The sequence below is a fragment of the Corvus kubaryi genome, unplaced genomic scaffold, assembly GCF_017639235.1.
Source record: "Corvus kubaryi isolate FWS band 111438036 unplaced genomic scaffold, C.kubaryi_AGA036_p1.0 37398, whole genome shotgun sequence".
Lineage (NCBI taxonomy): Eukaryota > Metazoa > Chordata > Aves > Passeriformes > Corvidae > Corvus > Corvus kubaryi.
This window is the reverse complement of record NW_024581137.1, coordinates 30,566,501-30,585,300: the sequence shown is the minus strand read 5'-3', so window position 1 is coordinate 30,585,300 and position 18,800 is coordinate 30,566,501. Positions and strand designations below refer to the sequence as shown.

The 18,800-nt window shown below is 34.5% G+C and overlaps 1 protein-coding gene across 6 annotated transcripts in view; it reads right to left on the bottom strand.

Annotated features, from left to right (window-relative positions):
• The window catches only part of DGKB (diacylglycerol kinase beta), a 305,960-nt gene that overhangs the window by 184,448 nt on the left and 102,712 nt on the right, over window positions 1-18,800 (bottom strand). For all 6 annotated transcript variants that reach the window (XM_042044454.1, XM_042044451.1, XM_042044453.1 and 3 more), the window contains 3 exons: window positions 16,097-16,182; window positions 13,726-13,815; window positions 11,030-11,190 (listed from right to left, as the gene is read on the bottom strand). In XM_042044454.1, the coding sequence (XP_041900388.1) occupies window positions 11,030-11,190; window positions 13,726-13,815; window positions 16,097-16,182 (337 nt within the window). The remainder of the gene's footprint in view (window positions 1-11,029; window positions 11,191-13,725; window positions 13,816-16,096; window positions 16,183-18,800) is intronic.

The following is an 18,800-nucleotide window of genomic DNA, read 5'->3' as shown; positions in this document are numbered from 1 at the left end:
CATACACCACAAATTCAATAGTGCACATAATTTAAATGTCTGATATACTATTGCTATTTTAACGTATTTTGGCACATGAGATCTTCTCATATATATATGTAAGTCTCCCCAAACTGTAAACTGCTTCCTAAACAGCATTTGTTGAATTTCTTAAAATGAATATCTATCCGGCCTCAAGACTGACTGCAGTTACATACCGTACAGATGATTGTATGGTGGATGACAAAGTAACAATTCCCTGTGCCTATTTAACATCCAATTCACACATCAAATTTCTCCTTTAAATATGTAGAGGTGCCCACTTTAAATCTAAGGTTTCTATGTTTATTTGTTCTCTTTACCCCTCTGTGTCCAGAATGCCTTTCTTACTCTTTTTTGACTTATCTTTCTACCTCATGGCAACAAGATCACAAAAATTATGACTACATAAAAAACACTAAAATAGCATCATATCCTATACATTATGCACCCAAAGGATCAATATCTCAGATTACTTTCCTAGTACTAACAGAAATTTTGCATGTAATCAACAGGTGGACTTTTCTTTTAAACTAAGACAATCAAAATTAGAAGACAGAGGAAGAAATTTCCAATAGCTATCATGCTCCTAATTTCCTAATCAATAAGTAATTCTAAGCAATTCATTAAGAACATATTTCTTAAATGTATATAATAAAATATCTATAAATTTAACTTGATCTAAAATGCTTATAAAATGGATCTCCCTCTTTGTTACCTGTAATAGATTGGGTTTTATATTGTGTTCTCAGAAATAACTGTACTTCATGTCCTCAATGGGCACTTGAGTCAGCATGATTATGATTTCTTTGGTCCCTTCTCAGCTACACACAGGCAGTCTGAAAAGACTCAGTAGGGCTCTGGCAGACCTGTGAAAGTAAAGTTCTGAGACAGGATCTTTAATGGCATGGCAAAAAGGTAAATGATGTTGTCAGGGAGAAGCTGGTAAAGCAACTAATTTACATAAACTTGTTTACATATATCAGGATTAACTCTCACATGAAAACAGAATGATTACAATTTAAATCTGAGCTATTTTTCACATAGTTCTACATGTGTACACAGAGACATATGTTGTGCATCTTAGCCAGGTGAAGGTACCAGGGTACACACAGCACACCTTATGTTCTGTACAGCTTGAGTACCTCATAAACACTTCCCAGATTCAACTTACTTCCATTGCTAGACTCACATGTCTTAAAAATCTTTGCCTTTTTAATTCAAGCAATTTCCTCAGTTGTTCTTCCTACTTTGAGGTCCAAATTAGTCTTATGACCAACCTTAAAGCTTATTCACCTTACTCCTGACTTTAATATAAAGTCTTGTTGGCTTCTACCATTCCTTGATACATTCCTGTCATCACTAACAAGCAGAACTACAAAATCTAGACAAGGACCAAAATTTCAATGTCATTTGAATCTAGATGCTTCTCAGTGTGTGTGAAAAAAACCCCACATCATATTTTCCTGACATCCCTGACATTTCTTTTAAGAACAAGTAGGAATAACAGCATTAACAAGATGAACATTCATCACAAGTATATTATGATAATATGAACAAAATACTATAATGAACTCTTAATCATTACTTAGTATATTACAAATTTCATATGGAGAAAATAATAACTTACATATATAATGAATAATATTGTTGTAGGACTAATATAGTTGTAAGTTAATTACACACTCTGTAGCTGATTTAGTTGCATTTAGCTAAGGAGCTGTTCCGAGCTCATTGCAAATTAATTATGTCTTTAGGCATATATTCTCATTTATAACTGTCACTTGCAACCGTAGCTGTTGGCAAGGCTGCTCTGTAGACCCTTCCTTTATGAAAACAAATGCACCACACCCTCAAAACAATGAAAGCAACAAACAAACCCCAGAAAAATTCCTGAACAAGACTCAAAATCTTCGCTAGCTAGGGTATGCAATGACAAAACACCAGAGGACTGAAAGTTTCATTTTATTGCATTTTGTCCCAAAAAATACCTTTTACAGTATCTACTTAGTAAGGTTATGCCTCATTGCATTTTATTTAATACCTAGCTTTCACAAATTTGACACAGATGAAATTTAGCATCTTCTCAATTCTAGAAGTTGTTCTACTTTACAAGTCCCTTACAAATTAAAGGGAAGGATATAGGTAACTGCCAAAGACTCTACCTACGATTTTTCTCAAATTTTTTACTGACTAAGGGAAACAAGTCACTTTCTACCCTTTGATTCCATGCCAGAAGAATAATTTTGTGGCAGGAATGGGTACTAAGTACTAGCAAGTGAATGAGATACTCATAAATCTAAAACAAAGGAGCCTTTCTTAGTTCAAGGTATTCACCCTTGTTCTCCCCACATCATGAAAAGTTAAATGAGTCTCAAATACCTAAAATGACAGAAAAAAAAGATCTACATGGGAAACTAGAAGGGAAAGATGGTAAGCCAAAGCTAGACACACCATACATCTATTTGACTTTTTCAGGTCCATTGCAAAACTGTAAAGCAATTAAATTTTTAAGCAAATTTTTAATCATTCCTACTTCCTGTGATTCTCTTTGAAGCAAAGAATGGTGTATGTCAGTCAGATATCTTTGGAAGATAACATATTTAATGTGGCCAGTGTGCTCCTTCCACACTATGGGGACACACAGGCTAAACCAATGACCAGTCATTTAGGTCACTTTAGGACAAGCATGTTTAGGACAGTTCATAGCAGGAGAACAGACTACATCCAGTTTGAATTAAGACTCCCAAAGTTCTGTTTTGCAGACAGAAGGGACTCAGCATCAATTGCTACACTCCTACTGAGCAAAATTACTTGCTACTTTAAATATAGCCCACAGAACTATATTTTTCACTGAACCTGACAAAACCTACAGTGAATTCAGCACAAACCTAGGTATTCTTATTGCACTGTAAGAGAAATCATACACACACAAATCTTAATAAACTCATTTGATATATGTAAATATTCTCAGAAAGTTCCAGCACATACTGGCATAAATTCATACTTTAGCATTAAAATAAAAATAAATAAATGACCAACCAAACAGGAAGAAAAATCTAAATTCTTTGAATTTCTTTATCCTTATAAGAAATATAAGAAATGGTACCTCTGGAAATAATCTTTTTTGCAGTGATTAGTGTAGATTTTTGTAGTGATTTCAAGATTAGTAAGACTCATTACACAGTAGAGTAAGCTACAAAACTTTAGTTCTCTGGAAAAACTACCTCCCACGTCCCATGCAGTGCAGTACAAATCTCATGCTAGGGTACCCCAATACACATTATGAACGGTAGAAGAATATGATGGCAAGAGGGATTTAGAAGGTAAACTAAATCCACACTGGTAGAGAGAAACTACCTAACAGGAAACACCACCAGCAGTGTTGCAGTATAGATATTACCAACTCTAAGTATATCTGAGTTATGGAATTCGCATTCTCCATGTCCAGGGAAATATTGCAACACATTAGCGAGAGGAAACCTTCAAAGAGCCTCCTATCGCTCCTTATTTATGAATTATTCTACAGATCCCACTTTTCATGGCATGCTTGTGACTTTCTGCCATATGAAAAAAATAACCACCTGCAACAAAAAACCCTACATCATCATACTTGCCATATATGATACCCAAAATTCCTGCAGAAGAATTTCATATTTCAACAATAAAGTTGAAAAGAGTAAAGAAGATTCAAACATGCAAGTAGCAAAACCTGTAAGAATAACTAATTTGCAAGAATTAGCAATGTGAGCAAAAAATTAAACAAGATGATACATTGAACTATCAACAACAACTCAAAATAACAGTATTTCAAATCTGGGATTAAAGTGTTCTGAACATGCTCCTTCTGAAAGAGAGCAGAGTTCTCCCCACAGATACAGCAACCAGTTTTACAGATTTGGCTACTTGACTGAGACTATTACTCGCCCAATACCAATATGGATCTTTTAATATTATATTTGCATTCACACATGGACGAATTGTTCATTTTTTTAACCCTTTTTGCAGGAAAAAAAAGTGATTTGGATTACAAAGCAATAATACTGTTTACTATGAAGTGTTCTCTCCCTCCTTGGCACAGAAATAATGCAATATATCACAACATTCCATTAGCACATTCAAAGTGATGATTAGGATTCACAAAATCACTTAGGCATGTGTTTATGCTCATATTAGTTCAGCAAACCAATAAACATGATTTTTAGTTATGTATACCAAAAATCCCACTTGAATAATTTATTAGCTTCCACCAAATGCCCAGAATTCAACATGTGCAATTGTCCAATCATATTAGTGAAAATGCAAAAAATGCTTAAAAAATTACCCAAGTATTTAAGTGCTTCACTAGATCGGGAAAGTTTAAACACATACTTAAATGTCACATTGTATCAGCATTAAGATGTACATGAACTTAAATTCTGCACTGAATCAGCAAATGTCCCTAGGATATTTTCCTATGCAGAAAAAAAATTCCTTCTCACCACCATGGACAGCAAAATGCTATGAAGCTTTAAAATTTCAAAATATGGGGCCAGCATAAAACTGAAATTCATTCACAGCTATAAATATTGTATACAATAATAAACTCCTTTTTTTTGTAGTAGCAGTAATAAATATACTCTAAAATAACATAGATAATAAAATAACATAGAAAATAAAAGATTATGGGATCCCATAGTCAGAGGAACAACTGTAGTTAAGACTCTTGTATTTGAGACTAAAAATTCTGGCAGTCAAAGTTTCTGTTGATGCTAATGAAAGTCCTTTCTCAAGAAAACCAAAAATATGGCTTCTATGTAAGATTTTTCTAACTTTTTTTCCTGAGTCTTGCAAAAAAAAAAAAAAAAAAGAAAAAAAATTAAGAAGATATAATGGAAGTGTAGGTTGATGACTTAAGAGTATAGTCATGGGGAAGCAGACCCATAGCAAGTTCAAATTTATGATTATGAGAATTAAGAAGTCATATTTTTCCCTACTGGCAGAATAAGAGGCTCTTAGCGACTGGTTAAGGCTGAAGAATATTAAATCATGAGCACCCAAATATCTATTTGATAGTGCATTTGGATAGTAACATATTAGGTGTCATAAAAGTACACTTGTCTTTGTCGTAGACCTTTACTACTTTATGGCAATAATTCTTCAGAGAACACATCCTGATTGTAGTATTACTTACTAGTATTAATGAAATTTCCCCTCTATGTGATAACTGCTTATTTTTTTATTAATCCAGTATATAATACTGACTTGTTTCTCAAAGAACTTACAGAACATTTCCAGGCACATTCAGATATCTTTACTGCCTTAACTAAAAACACTTGCAAAAAATATTTTTGTTGTAGATCATCCAAGTGAGAATATCACCATATTGCAATGAAATCAATTACCACCTGTTGTAAAGACTGAATGAAAGACTGAGGTGATCTAGTTCTGTAAGTTCTGTTTTAGCATTAAAATTTTGTAACTATCGATTTTAGAAAAGAAGCCTCTCAGAGTAATGTAAGTTTCTGAATTTCCATGTACAAGTTAATCAAATGGACAAAAACAACAGATGGAATAGGAATCTGGATATCCCAGTTCTCTTCCAGGTTACTGTCTTAATTGCTGTCCTAGAGCATTCCATTTCTTTTTTTCCCTCCAATATGTTCTTGTGTATGTGTTTGCACATGCATTCAAAATTTCAGCTGAAGGGAGGCTGGAAGATCCTTATCTAAATTCTTTATCAGTAAGGAAGACAGACAAGATGTTTTCCATATCTTAAGTACGTTGTGCAAATGAAATAGTGTGAATAAGATCAGCTGTAGCTTTAAGCTTCCAAAGGAACTTGATTCTGCTGACAATGACTCTTTAGGGTACGTAGATAAAACAGTACCAATAGCAAAGATCCCAAGTAGGTTTACCCTAAAGCATGCCTTCAGATGATCAGTCTAGACAAGAGAGAAGCAATTCTGGATCTACAAAGAATGCAAGCCTCTAAGGGAATCTGCTGGTTTCCTAAGGGACAGCAATCCTTGAAGTCCTCCTGGCCAGAACAGTAGGCAATTACTTAAGCATGAACAGAGAATCTGTATGTTCTTTACATATGTAACAGCTACATAACTTGGTCAAAAATAAAAGTTCATAATTTTAATGGAATCTGGCCCAAGAAGAAGAAAACAGAGATGAAAATCAGAGTTACCTAATCAGTCATTCATACAAAACATTTCCAGTTAAACAGGAGGATAGACAATGACTGCTAATATAATCTTTAGAATTGCCTCATGTAAATACCAGTAAGTACCATGTCATTTGGTTTACTCTTACACCTCAAGTACTGCCCTAAACACCCACGAGAACTGCTTTCATTTTAGAATGGTATTCACTGTTTTAACATAGGGAAGGTTGCACTGTGCCACACTTTATCTAGTAAAATTTTCCTTAAAATCTAGCTCAGTAATATTTCTTTCTACACAAAATTGTACTAAAAGACAATGCAGATGTTTGCAAATTCAGTTTATGATGTTCCAATAGTCTAATTACAGAACTGCAAGGGGCTCAGCAGCATATGCTCTGCAATACCCTATGCAGTTACAAAAATGCAAGTGACAAACAGCATTGATAACATTTTATCTCCTATTAATATCAGATAAATTTATGGTTTATTTAAAAGGTAAAAAAAAAAAGGAAAAAACCAGAAAGAAAATGTTTATGGTTAAAGATCTTCAGTACTGATTCATGTTGACCTAATTTTGGCTCCATAAAGTCTAAACTCTAAGCTAATTCAGTAGCAGAACAGTAAATTCAAAATTACGCTTGCTTCTGGAAAACCTACTTTAGGACTCCCATCTTAACATCTATTCATAATTTCTTTCAGCATTATTACCCACAAAATGGAAAACAATAAAAAGAGGTATTAGTAACTAACAGGAAAGTCAATGGGAAATAGATGAGTTGTTTGGTTTAAAAATTGTTACCTTTTTTGAGATAAGCCATTATCTGAGTCCAATCGTTTTTTTTATTTAATATTTTCAAGTAGTTTGCATAATAAATGTAAAAAAATCAGGGTCTAGCAACGTTGATTCTCAGGTGACTACAGCTGTGCCTTTGGTTTGGCCTACAGCTATTTGCTCCAGCCAAGGAGGAGCCTCAGAAAAACTCATCTATCTCCAGGATTAAGAATTATCAATTGTGAGATAACAAATAATAATGAGATTTTTTTTTAAAGAACTTCATTATAGTTTTTGCTTGATTTCATAATTTCTCTTGAATATCCACCTTAAGAGAAAGCACAGAAAGCAGAGATATTGTGCTCTCTCACACATTCCTATCCAGAAGTATATAAGATGGCTTCTTCCCCCTTCCACATGCTCTTTTCAACCAAGCATTTAGTGGAAGCCAAGGTTTCTAATGTTTAATCACAATGGGACATTTAATGAGGCATTCTTTCCATTATCAAAATACCCACTTTGTCTCACTTTGTGTGAGAAATTATGTGAGAAGCACCAAAAATAAGCAATATAACTTCCCTACATATTTGACATTCTCCAAAAACTTCCCAATAAAAGATAAACAGCCTTGACAGTCACTCCCTTTTCAGTGATTAGAATCAACAATATTGCTTGACAACTAAGCTACTTATCCCTAAGCTTAAAAGAACTCTTTCTTTGCACCTTAGCACTACATAAAATTTTTGGCCGTGCCATGACAGAGTTTCCTAACAGTGCACATGGAAGTCCTTCTCAAGGTAACAATGTTCTCAAGTTGTTTTCCTATTTTGCTTTTATGTGAGAGTTTGCCTCACTGTCTGTTGGTCACTCATCTTCCATGACTGCTGCTCAGGTCTCAATCAGCACATGATTATGTCACCATCTTCCATGTTTACCTGGCTTTGTGTGTACTTGAATTGAGTACATTTATTGTGAATAGAATATAGGCCCATCCATTTCATAATTAACAATGTGCATTTATGCTTTACTATGCCTGCATAACTGAAGAAAATGTTTCAATCCAGGCAAGATCTGAGAGCAGACTTGATAACAATTGTTTGCAAAAATAAGGGTATTTTTCAGGATATCATTATCCACTATTTTCCTTTTATTTTTCAAATAACACATAGAGTCACGAGTATATGGAGATTTAATCTGAGGATTATTTTGTTTTCTTGGATGTTGTTTTGGGTTTTTTTTGCCGGGAGGGGTAATTTTAAGCACTGAACTGAAGAGTTATTACCGATTTTGTGAAACTATTTATCTGCTCTAAGATAGCATTAGATTAGGGAAGTGTTGGGTTTTTGGTTTTTGGAGTTCTTTACAGACTTGACATACAGAAATGAAAAATAGCTAGGATAAGATACAGCAGGTGTGCAGGGGTGTTACAGCACACAAGCTTATCCTGTCCACATATACATGTTGAGCCACCATTAATGGTAAGCAGCTGAGCGCTTGAAAAAAACCGCGAAAGTTGAGCTGTTTTATCCATAGGGAAGAGGTTAACCATGACAAACAGTATGTCCAATGAAATACTCTGTCTACACTCACATACTCCCTCTGATTATAGCAACAGCAAGTTAGCTAAATGAAGTGACAAGGCTGAAATTCCATTACTGCAGCAACTACAGAAATGCATCTCAAGCCCAAAAATAGTCTGTGATAACACAACAATACTGATATTACTGAAGTCTGTCTTTGATGATCACTGGGATAATATCAACCTAGTGCATGAATGTATGACTATTAATGCTGGTTGGGTAGATTATGGGGAAAATAATTTTATTTTCTCTAAAGTACATTGGTAATTGAACTTGCCGCTGTCTGACAGTTGGCCTGACGTTTCCTGCCTCTGTCATGCCTCCTCATTAATCCTCTAATACTACCAGTTATGTTTGTCCAGCTCACCAAATCTGTGACTTTCCAAGATAAGCTTTCATTTTCAGATGATCCTACCATATTCTTGAAGAGGTTTTTTGGTTTCATTTGGTTTTCCTTGGGGTGGTGGTATTTTTGTTTTTTAAAGCAAATATGATTTGACTATGTTAATGCACATTTTTCTTGGATATTTAGCTGTTATCAGTGACTCCAGTATTATTAGGAAGCAGATGGAACTTCTCTCCTGGTATCTTGCCATCCTGACAGAATGATGGATGTGAGCAATTGAAAAATCTTTATCTTATTCTACATTTCTCTTAGATGTTTTCTAGCTCCTGCTTTGAAACTGACACACGGCTTGGCATCCACTTTTCATGGTCCTTCCGTGCTCTGTGCTTCCATCGGGTTGAACATTACCCATACTCATTCACAGTTTGTTACACATTCATCTCAGTTTGTTTCTTACCTTTTTCTCTGTACTTAGACAAAGTCGAGTTCTTATGGACATATCAGAGCTTTGAGATTGCCAGAGGGAAAAAATAGGTTTGTTTGGCTTGAACATACTAATCAAACTTTTCACATCCATACACTGCTGTCTCCAACTCCTTTCAACTTAGTGTATAATTTTCCTTCCAAGGGGTAAATTACCTTCTAATTGCTACCTATGGTCAAACAACTAGATTTGTAGATGAGGAGAGAGCAGGGGATGTCATGCTCAACTTCAGCAAGGTTTTGAACACTGTCTACCCCAGCATTCTTGTATCTAGCTTGGGATATTATGGTCTTGATTGCTGGAGAGATTTTTAAAAAAAAGACTGACTAGGTAAGGTGGTTCACTGGTAAGAGGGCAGCTCCAGAGAGGTCTAATAGCAGCCTGCAAGTACCTATGAGGAGGTATCAAGAAGACAAAGCCAGATTCTTCACAGAGGCCCATATGACAGGAGGATGGGAGACAGATAATTTATGTTGAAATGAGAGATTCAGACAGGATGTAGAAAAAAACTCTTTCATCATAAGGACAGTCAAGCATCACCCAGAGAGGCTGTGCCATCTCCATCCTTGGGGGCTTTTAAGATCTAAATGGATAATGTCCTGCGCAATGTGATCTGCTCTCATAGCTTACCCTGTTTAGAATTAATGACTTCCTGCAATCCTTTCCATCCTGAATTATGGTCCTAAAACATCAAGAGCCCCATGTCAAGAAAAATTTTATTCAGTTTTACTTTCGCATCCTCTCTAAACATACATTTATATAGTTATTAAGTACCATTTCTGCCACACTGTTACAAAGATCATACAGCAAGTTCTATTCATGTTGGATTAGAGACTGTGATTATTTGGCAAGAATCTATGAGGCAATGTGCAATATGTTGTAGTTTTCACAGTGCCTTGGAGAAACAGTAAAAATTAAAAGAGAGTGTAATTCAAACAAATGTAAGTTTCTGCATCTAGGCAGGAAGAATCACGCAGGAAAAACCCAAATGAGGTACGAAATAATGGTTCTTCAGAATAGTATCTGAAATTAACAACAAATCACAAATCAAATATGAATAAAGGAATTCTGCTAATATTCAGAAGCATAGATAGTACATAGAAAACCACAGAGAAGCACAAACCAGAGATGCAGTTCCTCAGACATGAAGAGTTGCTTAAACCCTTTTCCTCCTAATTAATTCAAACTGTGAATATCCCTACAAGGCAGAACCAAGAAAACACATGCAGGGCTTTCTTTTTGTATTATTGTTTTATTATTTAAAACTGCCCTGAAGAAATAAAGAATGCAACTGTTCTTTTAAACAGTTTTGACTATGTGAATACTAATGGAAAAGATTACTTAAGAGTTCTTACTGATTAGTTTTTCCTTTATATTTTTATAGGACCTTCAAAATGAGAATATAAGTTTATTATTATGGCTGCTCATAAACCATTAAGAACAACACAAATATCTTCTTTACAAATGGGAAGGTAGAAGGTCCTGAAAAATAATTCAGGTTTGAATGTGAGGAAGTAAATTTATGCAAATTGCTGTCAGTCATCTATGTATTCATTTCACTAGCAAAACAACATTATAAATTATCTCTAGCCAACAGTTCTTCATCTGAAGGCATGTGATGCAAATATTTATTCAAAACAGAAAAAGAAAATCACTTAAGGATAAGTGTAAGTCTTACCACGCCAATAGAAAAGTAGTTATTGATGATGTTGTAAGGCACTGGGTCTCCTTTCTCATCTTTATCATTGGGTATTACTTCGAATTTCCACCTGTCCAGTAAAATCTCTGTGCTATTCTCAATGTCTTTTAAGATCTTCATCAAATTCTCACCTTCATACCCTAGCAAAACATAAAACCAGTTATTTAATCAAGCATAATAAAGTTTCATTACATTTTCTTTCTCTTTCTAGATGGCTGGTTGGACAGGGCTCTGAGCAACCTGATCTAATTGAAGATGCCCCTGCTCATTGCAGGGAGGGTTGGACTAGTTAACCAGCCTTCAAAGATCCCTTCCAACACAAAATATTCTATGATTCTATGACTGGAAAAATGAAATCTATGCATATAATACCTTAAAAGCAGGATTGTGCTTGAAGTATTGACAATTTTCCAGCACTTGCCATTAAAAGAAGTACAAATACGAAACTAATTAAGCATGTAAATTTAGAATAACTCTACAGATTTCAGTGGTCATCAGATTTGTGATGAAGAAAATAATGAGATTTTCAAAATTTGCCAATCTCTTGAATTTTCCAAATGATTCAAAAAGCTACTGTGGTACTTTGCAAATTGTTCTTGATGTGAAATTAATCTTAATATTTAAATTTCTTTGATTTCAAAATTTATGGAAAAGAGACATATTGTAGTTTTGCCTGACAAGACAATGAAAGGTTAAAGGCTGTCTACTAATTTTCATGGATTGTTTCAATCTGGTTTAGCATAAAAAATCCAAAATTGCAAATCTATAGCTGATAGCTTTATCAGCAAAAGTAACATTTTTGCATATTCCAACAACTTCTTCATGAGCCTCGTCCTGCTTTGTAGAGAGAGCTTACTCTTACTTGCCAATAAGCACCCACATGTATTTCACTAAACTGAGTAGAAAACTTGTTTATGCACTCATGAGTATATACAACATACATGTGTGCATGAAGAAAAACTGTGGGGGTTTTACTACGGGACATTATCAACTCTGAATATTATTCAGAACAAATGACTTTGTAATAGACAGCTAAGATCTGGGGATTCAGTCCTTCTTCAAAGCAGAAAAAACAAGATCTTCTATTCAAGAAATATGTACTGCCAGTGTCATTAACACCTTTAGCAGGCCAAGCCACTCAAAGCCTCCTTGATCAAAACCCATTGCTGATGTATTTGTTTACGGCTGTTTAGCACACTTTTGCTAGTTACTGACAACCACCACATGACAGCAGCATGCACAATTCCATTTCTCTGCATCCTTGAGATCACTCACCAGCAATTTAGTTTCTGGAATCCCTGTCTCCTCTCCCATCTATGGAAGTTCCAGAAAATCTGTATTATGGTATTGTTTACCACAAAGCAACTGGGCAAAGAATGATGAAACCCAGAATATTTTCATACTGCCTTTTTCTACTTTAGTCCAAATGGAATCACTTAAGATACAGGACATAAATAAAAGTGAAGGTAAAGACAGGTCCCAGCTAATGTGATTAAATGTTCTCATGGCTGGACCGTGCTTGGAACAGCAGTGACACAGACTAGTGACTTCCTATGACCCCTTTCAGCCTAGTTACTCTATGGCTCTATGAACAATTCAGAAAGTTAAGCAAGGCTGATTTGGTTTTGGCTTGTTTGTTTTCCTTCTTTTCCCCTAAGACTACAAGAATGTAAACAATCAACAGTTGTGACAGAGAAAATAAAGGAGGTTCTCAAATGATTTGACAGAACATTATGGTTAACAAAGTGCTACAGCATGGAAACTACTGAGAATTTTCTAAAGAATATCTGGCAACAAGGCAGACATTTGGAAAGGAAACTGATGAGACAGAAGAAGTAAGATAACTGCAAAGGCTGAGAAGTTCCAAAAAAAACCCAACCAAGTTCCAAATACAAAACATCTCAATTGAAACAACCAAGACCTGAAATAGACCTGGCTATGAGCCCATAAATTGAGGTGCTTTCACCACAGATTGACTCTGGTCTAAGATTTTCTTCCTTGTGTCTCCTTCAAGTTCTCCTGTAATACAAATTCTGAACAGAATTTTTGGAGAAGCTGAGTGTAAGTCTCCATACATCCAGGAAAGGATGCAAAGGGTATTAAACGTTCAATTTTCTATATATTCTTCTTTCAGCATTTTTTGCCTTCTCATTTTCTGATAAATAGTACCACAGCACTTATTGTCTGGAATCCTCTGTAGGAAAACAGAAAGGGAGTGGATCAAAGGAACTTGTCCAAGGCTGAGACATGTTTTTCATTTAATATTTTTAAAGATTAAAAAAGCTTAAACCACTCCTAACCCATTATTAGACGTTTCCAGTAACCCTTTCAGAACAGTCCCAATTAAAATCCATTTAAGACTTCTCCCTTTACAAGGTATTTATCAAAGCAGTAACTGCAATACAGATGGTAAAAAGCCAACCAAACTGCTATACACTATTCTCATTACACTTTGGAACGGTTTTGGTGTCAGCAGAAGCTACAAACAAGGTATGAAGTGTGATTACAACCTTTAATATCTTACATATCTGTACAACATTTACAAACAGATCATTCCAAAAATAGATAAGGTGATAATGGTTCTTTATGAAAACAAATCCAAATGTGGATGTTGATGCAAAAGGTTTTTATTTTTTTTTAGTTCCATAAGACATTGCATTTTCATTTGTGTTTACCTCCTCCCCATCTCAGACACCTTGCTAAATCATTGCCAGTCCCAAGAGGCAGGATAGCAACAGGAGGATGCTTAATCAAGTTCGCTTTCTCTGTGAATAAAGAAGGAAAAAACGTAACTAAGGAACAAAAATGATCTAACTGCATGTTATTATATGATAACTGTGTTAGGTTTTGTTTCAGTGAAAGACTTGTTTTGTATATGAAATTATGCTGCCTGCTCAGCAATGAGCATTTCACTGTCAGTCCCTTTTGTAGCCCCTTCTCCACTCGATATTCAATCCTTAATCCCAATTTACTCATTTGTTATCATAAGGATTTTGTAATCCTAATTTACTCATTTGTTATCATAAGGATTTCGTAAATCATAGATGTGACAAACATTCACAAACAATGATACTCAAGATCTTTCCAAGACTGAGTATGGTGTTCTCTGTCTAGTTCTCAGCTCTGCCATTCCCAGCTATGAATGCAGAAAAGTAATAGTTAAAGGCATGAATAATGAGGTGAACCTTCTACTTTTTCACCTGGGTGACCAAATTTGTGTTTAACTGTGTATTCACCTGGATTTGTATCTATACCTGAGCACCACTACCAAGAAGTCCTTGGAACTGACACAAGACCTTAGATGGGTTTGCCTGTCAGGAATTAAACCTGCCATCCAAAGGGGGCACTTGTCTGTCAAGTCTTTAAGTAGCAATTTTGTATTTATTAAGCAGTGTTTTGAAATGAATGAATTTACAGTGTTTTTTCAGTCTTTACTGGTATTTTTGTAGCATTTTAAGCCCAAGGATCTCTTCAAAACCCAATGAGAAAACCCTTGTCAAGAAAGCTTTTCTGAAAGCTGGAATATATATTTCAAATACATAATTTGTCAAATTTCCCATTTAATGTGAATGAATAGTATGTCTAGTTTAAAAGTTATAATTAATTAATCAGTTATTTTGTTTATAGAATTATGCACAATTATCAGCAATAATCAGCAGGAGTTTATCTATACAATGTAGCAGGGGACATCAATGTTTATCAGTATTTTAGAAAGGGTTAACATTCATATAGCCAGTTTAATGGAAATTTTTCAGAGAATTTTCAGAAACTTTTTTTTAAAGTTTCAAACTGAGAATTATTTTTTGCTTTTGTTTAATTTTTCTTTCTTTTATTTTTTTTTTTATTTTTCCCCTTTTTTTTTTCTTGCTCTGTTCTCAGATAAAGCTCTTTGTGTATCAAGACATCAGGGAAAATCAAATTAGAAAGTGTCTAGAAACAGGTGTGCTCTTAAAGTTTCTATACTAAAGTGCTTTAGCTCCCTAAAAGGCAGCACTGAAAACATACTTTCTGCACCTATTAAAAAAGATGGTTCCTGGATCCCCCAAGTAATTTCTCAGTTCCATACCTCAAAAAATGCTGCACAATATAGTACGTTACTGAAAGAGAAAGCAACTGCATGACATTTTAGACCTCATGAAAACAGTGATGACACAATTAACAGCTGCAAAACTTTGTTTCTTGCAAGTTTAGACAATGCACTTGATGTTCATGTACATTAATTTATGACTCTGAAAGCTATTTGAGAGCTACGACCAGTAGCTTGCATTTGCAAAAAGACTTTTTTCCATCCAAGATTAGAGATATTCCTTTGCTAACGTTCCTTCATGACATCAGGTTTACATTTCAGTGAACTTTTAAAGGTTTTCTGGTCCCCCAAAAAGCACACACTTTTAAACACTTTAGATAAAATTTCAGTTGAGTCTTTTGACCTCTCTTGATCCTCTTCCTGATTCCATTGTCACACATGCCCACTATTTTTCTCTGCAGCCTAACACCAAATAAATGTTCATGTGATGTGGAAGACATTCTCCTTAACAATCCTTGATAAAATTAAGTCTTGTAAGTCTGCAATACCTTGACTTCTGGGCCTTCCTTATGATTTGTACAGAGAACTTTGCAGACAACTGACTGAAAGAACCCCAAAACTGACTTATCTCTTAATACATGATCTCCATTACGGGATAATAGAGCATAGCCAAAAATTCGGTAACTAAAAAAAGCAACTGAGCTAAATTAAATTGTCTTAAAATTAGCAAGTCAGATTTGATTCAGTTGTGGAATAGACTTTGAACTGAAATTAAAATAGATTAATTCAAATTTCTTGCTTTCAGGAAATCCAGCAACACTGAACTTGTCTAGAGATTTTATATAACTTTTCCAATTTGAGTGCCTTTAAAAATAATCATGTCCCAAACTAACACATTTCAAACATTTAAATGAACAAGCTGTTGCTTGAAATAGTTGTATCCATGCATTGGTATGCAAGGAAGACCATTAAAATGAAAACCATGAGGCAAGCAAAACTGTGTAAAGGCTATAGATTACCTATGCAATCCAAAATCCAGCCTACTGTTCCATCTCCACCACATGCTAGTACTCTGAATTCAGCAACATCTCGGAAAAAATTTAACCTAAAAAGAGTAAATGAAGATACCTAATTATGATCAATATAATTGTGCATTATGTAAACATTTTATGCCTTAAGACATTTCATTTAATAGTAAATAGCAAGTGATCACTTAAAATAAAAAGCAATTTTGCTTACGTATTCATTTTTTAGACAAATACTACCCAACGTTATTATTAATTATTATCAGTATTATCTGAAATATTTTAAACAAAATCAATAATTTAAGGGTTATTATGGTACACTAACACTAAAAAAAGTTTCTACCTGATGGTTAGTCCAACCTTTGTCTCACTTCAAGTCTTGTTTGAAACCATTATCAGAGAACATTATCTGTTCACCTAGTTGTAAATGGATAGGTAGTCTGTCAAGACAGAAAAGTCTATGTTGTCTAAATGTATTAGCCAGAACATTTATTTGTGAAGTTCTTTCTACAAAGAAAACTTCATACTTCTGGTAGGACACTGGTGCATATTAAGCTGGACATTCTGCGGTTGGTAAAAACAATTCTGCAGCATGGTTTAATACAAAATGAGAAAGCAGCAGATTGAAGGCACACATTCTATCATCTTAAAAACCGTATTTTAAAAGTAAAATATCTTTGGTAATATTTGCTTGACTATTTCTGCTTCCATATCCATCAAGTGAGTATCAGCACCTACTTAGCCACTTCATTCTATAACAATGTTGCATAATGCTAAAAAGTGAGGATATAGCAAAACAACACTAAGGTGCAATAATTTTACTTTAAAAGCATCATTTCAGGATAGCTTTTGACATATGCTGAAATCATCCCTTACACATAAACTGTGACTAGACAAAAAACTTCCAGTAATCTTGTTGTATTACTCTGTATGTATGTATATGTACATTCACATATACTGTATTCATTAGTGTTACAGATACCTTAATGGATATTCTACATTCTAGTGACCAGATCTGATTTCCAGTTTGCAATCTCCTAATAAATGCACAACTAATAAATACATTTTACACAAAGTCTTGAACACAAATAAATATAGACAATAGCTTGTAAGTGTTTAATTCCAACTGTTTTCCATATGAAATTTTAATGCTGCAGGGGGAATGGAGCTCCTGTCCTCAGAAAGTTTTAAAATTTTTTTGGACCTCTTGATAAAATCAAGAGCACATGAAAAATTACAGAGTAAAAGAGTTAGAACGGGAAAAGGAAATGAAAAAAACAATGACCAAAAAAGTTATGTAAAATGTAGAAGATGACAGGACAACTTCTTGTTCTATTAGTTTTTGACCAGAATTTCAATTTTAGCCAAGTTGCATAGAATTAAGCCCATCACATGTCCCACTCCCTGTAATTTTCTTTGGTCAGAAGAGCTCTTAAGCAATTTCAAGTGCAAATATAATGCCTGAAGGATGCTTATTCACCTTGTATTAAAGGCTGCCTTGACCTTCTCACCCCTTTTATGTTCTACTTCACACATCTGCAAGAAAAGTGCTGTAGGATTTCCTGTGATTCAAAATGTCGTGTGCCAAATCTGACTGGGTACACATGGGGAAGAGATCTAATAAGCATATGTGCTGAAAGGTCCTCTTCTGGAAGTCACCTCACACCACTGCAAGAGTAGGCACTGAGATATGCCCTGGCCCCCAGGTGTGCATGTCCATCCCCTCACAAGGCCTGGCATAGAGACAAATGCTCCTGCCACCAGCATTCCCACTTTGACCCAATGTGTTGGGTTTGCAGAAAGTTACCAGGTGTAATTACATTGCTTCTTATACTGAAGGTATTTCAGCTTAATTTAAAGTCAAATTATAGCCCACAGGTGACATCAGAGTGACTTCTAAATTTTAAACATTTCTACCTCATGTAGCAGATGTGGAAAAGAAAGTCCAGAAAAAAACAACCAACTAAAACAACACCAAAAGTACAGGGTTGATTTTAGCATTGCTCCAGACTGGCAGAATATAGACCTAAACCTCTGCTGTTTTTTATAAATAAGCTTCTTCACCATATGGCTATCAAACATTCTTTTTGTTTTGACTATATAGTTAATCTTCATCAGAAAAGAGTAACTTCCAAAAAAGTGGGGGACTGAAAAATCCGGCAAAATCATATTGTGAAAAACATTTTCAATAGGCTGCATTTGTATTTCCCTTGGAGCTTTTTATATTCACAGAAAGTGAATTTTCCAAAGTATAGCATTAAATTCACATAACTTTTTCTTTTCATTAATTTAAATATAAAAATAATATAAAAATAGTATAAAAGTCTAACACACAAAATAAATAAAATACATGTTACATTGTATATTTGCATATATAAATGTAGTGTATATAAATATAGTATAGCAGATATAAATATTTATAAAATCAAATTAATTTATAAAATTAAATATAGTTATATAATTATATATGCAAATAAATCTTATTCATTGAATTAGAATGTGCAGCCCACATTAGGAGTTGGGAAGGGAACACAGTTTTATAAGGTTTCATTCAGACTCAGCAAGCGTTACACTTGTAAAGAAAGAATTTCTTTCAGATTTCTTCATAGACCTTTACGGAGAAATTCAGTATTGCTTACAAAGAAAACTGTGCTCGGTTAGTGTTTTAATAGCACCTGTTACTTTTTATCCACCATTT